This window comes from Palaemon carinicauda, unplaced genomic scaffold (assembly GCF_036898095.1).
Source record: "Palaemon carinicauda isolate YSFRI2023 unplaced genomic scaffold, ASM3689809v2 scaffold3074, whole genome shotgun sequence".
In the NCBI taxonomy this organism is placed as follows: Eukaryota; Metazoa; Arthropoda; class Malacostraca; order Decapoda; family Palaemonidae; genus Palaemon; species Palaemon carinicauda.
This window is the reverse complement of record NW_027170744.1, coordinates 7501-15000: the sequence shown is the minus strand read 5'-3', so window position 1 is coordinate 15000 and position 7500 is coordinate 7501. Positions and strand designations below refer to the sequence as shown.

General features: G+C 34.8%; 2 protein-coding genes and 1 long non-coding RNA gene across 3 annotated transcripts in view; all 3 read right to left on the bottom strand.

The window, feature by feature from the left end:
- Positions 1 to 329: 329 nt before the first annotated feature.
- On the bottom strand, positions 330 to 1201 carry LOC137636473 (uncharacterized). The gene is made up of 2 exons (XR_011043111.1): positions 839 to 1201; positions 330 to 526 (listed from the first exon to the last, which is right to left on the bottom strand). It is a non-coding gene; the product is annotated as an uncharacterized lncRNA (long non-coding RNA).
- A 182-nt stretch (positions 1202 to 1383) lies between these two features.
- Positions 1384 to 5867, bottom strand: LOC137636471 (uncharacterized). Its single transcript, XM_068368898.1, has one exon. The coding sequence runs from the start codon at positions 5759 to 5761 to the stop codon at positions 4073 to 4075; it is 1689 nt and encodes a 562-aa protein (XP_068224999.1). The 5' UTR covers positions 5762 to 5867; the 3' UTR covers positions 1384 to 4072.
- LOC137636472 (uncharacterized) overlaps positions 5716 to 7500 on the bottom strand; it is a 2505-nt gene continuing 720 nt past the window's right edge. Inside the window, exon 2 of the mRNA XM_068368899.1 lies at positions 5716 to 7500. This exon is cut by the window's right edge and continues 47 nt beyond it. Coding sequence (XP_068225000.1) covers positions 5795 to 7132 — 1338 coding nt within the window. The 5' untranslated portion in view covers positions 7133 to 7500 and the 3' untranslated portion in view covers positions 5716 to 5794.

Here is a 7500-nt window from a genome sequence, read left to right as displayed (position 1 = left end):
TTGTAATTATTATTATTATTATTATTATTATTATTATTATTATTATTATTAAAATTATTATTATTATTATTAAAATTGTAATTATTATTATTATTATTATTATTATTATTATTATTATTATTATTATTATTATTAAAATTATTATTATTATTATTATTATTATTAAAATTGTAATTATTATTATTATTATTAAAATTGTAATCATTATTATTATTATTATTATTATTATTATTATTATTATTATTATTATCATTATTATTATTATTTTTTCGAAAAGCATTTTATGAGAGGGCAATGTAGCATAAATTAAGGAGAAGCAAAATTATAAGTCATAAAAAAATTAATTTAATTTACAATTAAACGGTAAATTTATGACAATTTACAATCCGAAGAATGACTGGCGAATATGGTGATCCTGATCAGTTCAAATCTCGGACAAACTTAGCGTGGACTTTCTCTCTCTCCGCCAGAGAACCTGCATTTGGTCCGCACTATTACCCCTCAATTTTCGAAACATCCGAAGGATCTGTAACCCATAGCATGGAACATTATAAATTGGAAACGTCAGGGGCTACAAACATGACAATGTGCATATATGCGAAATCTTACAAAACAAACGAACTTTTAATATTAACCTATGGAAAATACAAAACCTAGATCAATAAACGATTTGAATATCCTAATATAAATGTCAAAATCAAATTTAAAACTTAAAAGGAGACCCTTCAGACTTTATTATATATATATATGAGTTTGGTTGCAAGACAAAAGGTTATAAAACCGTAACTATAGTTGAAAGTTCACTAAGCAAATGCATCGTACTTAATGCAAACCTTACCTCAACATATAGCCAGTCTCTTAGGTCCATAGAAAAGCAGTGACGAAGGTAGAGGTGTTGATGGTAGTCTTCTATTTGAGCTCTTGAGTAGTATAAGGTGGTCAGACGATGACGTGATCCATGAGCGGCTAAGTCCAGAGCCACCGATCTTACACTAATGAATGACAGCCATTGTCCTTGGCTGCCAAAAAATTAATTCAAATTCAGGAGAAGACTGCCTTGCTGCGCTTCTTACGCTGGCCTCTTCATACTGCCTTCTTCAGATCATTCACCACCGACAACGGTTTTCCCAGTCTTGTGTCCAGCAGCGAACAACCTGGTAAAACTTAAAATACATCGCTCAAGAATGGCTTGTTTCTTGCTTTAAAAATGTCCCAAGAGGTAGTTTAAGATATGCTAAGTAGATGCATTTGCTTTTTCAAAATAAAAGAACCAAACCACTCCCGAGCAAACAATTTAAACATAAGAAATTTACCACAACCAAACAATTCATATAATATACAAAAAATTAAATGCACACGAATGAGCATTTTTCTACACTCCCGCGAGGGGATTCAATTTTTCTAGGAAAAAATTGAATTACAATATAGCGATCAAAGATCACGCTAGACTGTCATCCAATAGTTTCTTTACCTTATCTTTCCCAATCATGGCAGCTCGCCTCTTGGGTCTCTCCTTAACCTCATCTTCCTTGCTCAGTTTATCCTCACATGGCGATTGTGCTTTATCGTTAAATTTAGCCTCATATTCCCGTTTATAGAGCAATGGAATCAAGGATGAAACGTGCCTTTTAGTCTCTTCCTTACTTTTTCCTTTGAGTACTGTTGCACCCGTTACTTCACCTAAAGAGTTCAGTTTTATCTCTTTGACAATACCCATTGGAAAATTAGTAGGTTTAAGAAGGGGTTCTTTAATGAGAACAATGTCTCCAACTTCTAATAGTTTATGATTAACAGGTTGGTATCTACTGCGTTTGTCAGTGGCTTGATTCACCAGCTGCACAACAAATTCTTTATTATATATCTCTATTATACTTTCCCTAGCCTTTCGTAACTTCCTGTGGCTGTCCTTCACATGGGAAATGGGAGATATATCAGGAACCCAAGTATCATCTGCCCTAGGTAAAGGATGTAAATGGGGAATAATATTTAAGGAATTCAATTCATGACCTTTAACTAAAATCTCTGGAGTTATAGGAGATGGTACAGGTTCAGTCCCATCATAGTTTCGCAAATATTCTTTAAAGGCAATTGGTCGACGGTTTACTATATGTACAATATTTTGTACAGCAAAGTCAAAATCTAAATATTCGAGGACCATATTCCGAATAGAGCCTTCAATAAGCCTTTTGACCATCTTAACACAAGATTCCACTAAAGATCCAAGTTCACTGTGGCCTTTATAGTACTGCTGAAAGCTCAAAGGTTTTATGTTGTTCTCCCTGAAATAGGATTGTGTATCCTTATCACTTAAAAAATTCTCAACAGTTCTAGCACCTGAAGTTAGCTGTGAACCTTGGTCACTTAAACAGAGTTCAGGCACCCCAAACTCGAAACAATGGAGCTGAAGTGCTCGCAAAAAGGATATCACCGAAAGGTCTACACAAACCTTAAGATTTATGGCTCTGGACCATAAACAGGTGATACATAATATCCATACCTTTGATTTCTTACCCATCCAATATACCCAGTAAGGTCCAAAATAGTCAATGAAAATATACCTGTAAGGTATTGTTGGAGGAGAAACCCTAAATTCTCTATAAGGGGACTGGTTTAACTTTATAGTTCTACCGTTAAATCTACGGCAGTGAACACAAGTTTTCAAGACTTTCTTTACAGTAGAAAAACTGCAAGGAATCCAAAACTGTTTCCTAGCCTCAGATAATGTGGCATATATTCCAGAATGAGCTAACTTAACATGAAAATTTCTAATAATTTCTTCAGTCAATTTACTGTTTTTGGCCAAAAGAATGGGGAATACATAACTACCGTCTCTCCACTTATGAAATTTACTTTTAACTCTTAGTAAACCAGATTTCTTTTCAATGAATAAATTTAGTTGACTTACTATGTTAGGCATATCCCTAATTTTAGGGTTCCTTTCTCTGAAATATTTAAAAACATCCAGAAAATTTTGGCGTTGATCTTGCAAAATCATCAGTTGCCATGCATTCAAAGAAATTTCATCATTACTGAAAACCTCAAAATGGTCATACTTGCCGGATTTGTTCTTTAACTTCCGTTTGACATTGTTTATGAATGTCAGTACATGTTTGTAGACCGAAATCAAATGAAGCCAATCTGAATTTCCAACTGTAGAATTCAAAATGCCTCCCATCTCTGGCTCAGTCACACTCCCTATCTCACAGTGGCCTTCTGAAACTTCAAGTACATTGGTTAAAGGATTTGGGATCGTTACATCCAAACTGTCATCTTCCAAGATATCATGAATAGTATCAGGTCCTGTGAAGAAATTTGATTTTATCAACCTCTTATATGACAATGACCTGGTAGTACAATCTGCAGGATTTATCATACCTGCACAAAATTTGAAAGTCACAGGGACCGTTTCACATAGATTCTCTATTCTTTGCAACCTATTCATAACAAAAATACTTAGTTTTTTTAATTTATCAAACCTATTTGTTCGAGAATTTAACCAATTCAGTGCAACTGCACTATCTGAGAAAACTACCAATTTTGTAATGTTTATGGGGGAGACACACTCTGAACCACTAAGTTCCTTATAAATGTCAACAATAGTTTCCGTACCAAGCAAGAGAGATTGAAATTCAAGAGAAGGGATAGACTTTAGCTCTAACTGGCGTCCAATTATTCTATTTTTTGACAGAAGGAAACTTACCTCCTTTGTTCGCAAGTTCTTGATAAAGAGCACAACTCCATATATAAGCTTGCTAGAATCACAAAAAGCAATAATTTGGAAAGGATCATTCCTGCGACCAACAAATCTCTTCACTGCAATTTCAGGAACACCATTTACTTGCTTGCAAATATTAGACCATTCTCGTAGCTCCTCACCAGAGAGTCTATCGTCCCATCCAACTTCTTTCCTGCATTGTAGCGAGTGCATAAATAATCTAGCCCTGTTTAATAAAGGACCATAAAATGAGAACACATCAAAATTGGCTGCAATAGAACTTAAAATTTGTCTTTTGGTCGTTGCATCCTTATCAAGTACCAACTTGCTTGCCGAAAGAGTATCAATGTTTCTGTCCTAAAGCAAACCAAGCAATTTTACTTTTGTAGGAGTCTTTTCCTTATCTTTATCTACCTGTTGCTGCAGAGAGTCATCATTGGTTATGAATTGCTGCAATTCTAATTTATAGGGAGAAAATATACTGTCAAGTTTCTCATAAGCCCATTTCAACCTGTCTATATCATTGGTCGTGTAAGCCAAGTTATCCATGTAAGCTAAGTTATATAACTCTGTCTTCAATTCCTTTACATCAATATTGTCACCTTGGACATCCAACATCAAAATTTTATAAAGTGCTAACATTAATAAAGTTGGACTACATGGCAAACCAAATGGAAGTCTGCAATGTTTATAAACAATTAAGGAATAGTCCTTTTTACATACGTTTCTATACCAATAAAAGAGTAACCTACTTTGATCTGAAGGCACCAACTTAATCATCAGAAATGCCTTTTTTATATCAAAACATAACAATTTTTCATTAAATCTTAGCTGTAAAATAGAAGTAGAAATTTTCTTATTCAAACAAGGACCAGCAAAAATTGTTTGATTATGAGATAGAGTTAAAGGTTTATCTTTGTCAGATTCACACAAATTGGACAAAAATACATTACGGCATTTTGTTGACTCTCGGTCCATCTTGAACACTGGCATGTGCGGCAGAAAGCTATGTTGGGGGTTTTCCTCCAAGAATTGCTCCAAGTTAGTTACTCTCTCTATAATGCCTAGCTGTTCCTGTTCTTTAAAAACCTCATCAATCATTTGAAAAGTATTATCCTTTTTGCTAAATTTTTTAAAATTTGATTTTAATATTGCTTTTGACAGATTTTGATTCTTACCAAGCAAATGAGCTACTTTCCCATTCCATAACAGAGGCATAATTAACCTTCCATCACTATCTCTAACTGTATTTTCTAAAGCAAATTCTACAACTTTCCTGTTCTCCTCAGTGAAGTTTTCGTCATATACGTTAGAATCACTGTACGAAACACTTTCTGCCTTTGAGGAAAGAATTTCTTCTGCTGCTCTCTCAAGTTCAGCTTCAACAATCTGACCCTTATTTAAAACAGAAATATTAGCACAAGCAGGAAACTTAAATTCCTCTACCGAATCTAAGAACAATCCATCCATATCCAAATTACTACCAACTTCAAGGGGACCCTCACCCTTTGCACAAACTTCAGAAGAATGCTTTATCCGGTCTGGTAATAGAGCTAGATTTTGCTTATACCTTTCAATGTCACCTACAAGCATCACTCCTAAGGGTGATTCTAAGTAAACAGAGGGAATCACTTCAGAACTACCTCCAAACAGCACATCCTTCTGTGGTACTAAATGAGAGTTATCATTTCCCAAGAGTAATTTTATATCTTCAACTTTGTCCCCAGACATATGCAAAGTTTTGTCGGCTAATACATAGCCCTTATCCTTAAATACATGAGCTACTTCAGAGATACCTGGCAAAACTAATTTCAAATTAATAGACTTCATGGCAATAGCAGTAAAATAATCATCATTCAACTTTACCTTGTATACTACAGTGGCTAACGGCTTTGAAGAATTAATACCATTCACCACCAAAGAATAATTCGGGTCAACAACTTCAAACTGCATACTCTTAGCCCAGTCTTCCTCAACGAAAGTTACTTGACTTCCTGAATCCTTTATACCTCGATCCCCATTGTCATTCAGTGAAAAGGAAGGCATAGCAGTCACCGGGTTACAAGAGATTCTTAAAACTCATAAATCAGACCAAGTTAAATTAGAAACAACAGAATTAGAGTTCGATTTCTCTTTACAATTCCCCTTTGCCGTTTGATTAGTCACTTCTTGGTTATCTGAATCATTCTTAAGGTTATTAGCAGTACTTTTTGGGTCTTTACGAAATTTACAAAGATAGCTGAAATGCCACTTGTTACAATGTTTACATTTTCGGTTAAATTTAAACCTGCAATCTGAAGTTTTATGAGAATCGTAAGTACAGTTTGTACAAAAATTCAATTGTTTTAGTTTTTCAATTTTACTCTGTGGAGTTACATAAACTGAACACTTAAAAGTTGGGTGATCAATGTCTCCTTTATTGTCTGCTAAACATAGAGAACATTCTTTAACTTTAGACTTCTCAACATTAACAACGGCAGAAGCTAAACAATTTGAGTTGGGCACAACCTTTTTTTCCAGATTACCTTGTTTCACATTAAATTTCTTGGATATGTTTCTATATCTTTCCAAAGCAGTAAAGATATGTTCATCTATTTGCTGCAACGAGGGCTTATTCGAGCCAGTAATATGCATTAACTGATTCTTGAAACAGTCATTAAACCCATTCCATATGAAATACTGTAAAACTATGTTTTGATCTATGCTTAAAGCCTCAAATTGATTACAAATTATTTTCATATTACTGATAAAGTCATACGGATCACTCTGATACGTTAGCTTCAACTCCGATAACTGCTTAATAACCCTATATTGTTGAGACAAAGTATCTGCAAACGCTTTCTGTAATAATTTCTTAGCTTCTTCATACGAACGGTTGCTACAATCTAATGAGTTTACCAGTTTAAGCGAGTCACCTGAAAGCTGTCTCGTAAGAAGAGTAAATTTAACGTGAGTACTAAGATCATACTTATCAATAGTTGCTTCGAACTCTCGCAAAAACTTCGAAATATCTTCACCTTCTCGATTACCAAATGTCGGTAAAGGTAGTTCAGGTAATTTAAGCTGTGAAATTTCAGAACGCGAACGATCGGAAAGGTTTCCGGGCGAAAGTGACACCGCGGTCTTAAGGAGAGAGAGACACTTACTCAAACGATCGTCATAAACGAACCAAGTATCCATTTCCTTACTCACCAATTCATCGCCGTTGTCGTCTTTATCTGCGCTATCCCAAATTTCCTTCAAAACCTCGTTATTCACTTTGTCAAGTTTTTCTTTAAGGTCAACCAACATGTTCATATGCTCGTTAGCATCGCTTACAGACATCGAAGAAACAAACCTTTCTATGAAATTACACTTCTTGGTAACTTGTTGCCTAAGGGCTGAACGAAAACTGCGCGAAATGCTCTTCGGCGGCATTTTTCTAAGAATTTAACGAACAAATTTAAAACTTAAAGCAATACAGTGAAATATTAAGATACGGGACTCTGGAACGTAACCAACTCACGGAAATTCAAGAAAAAACATACTCAAGGCAATAATGAACCTCGCAACCAATCCCATCCTCGTCGCCATTTTCGAAAAGCATTTTATGAGAGGGCAATGTAGCATAAATTAAGGAGAAGCAAAATTATAAGTCATAAAAAAATTAATTTAATTTACAATTAAACGGTAAATTTATGACAATTTACAATCCGAAGAATGACTGGCGAATATGGTGATCCTGATCAGTTCAAATCTCGGACAAACTTAGCGTGGACTTTCTCTCTCTCCGCCAGAGAACCTGC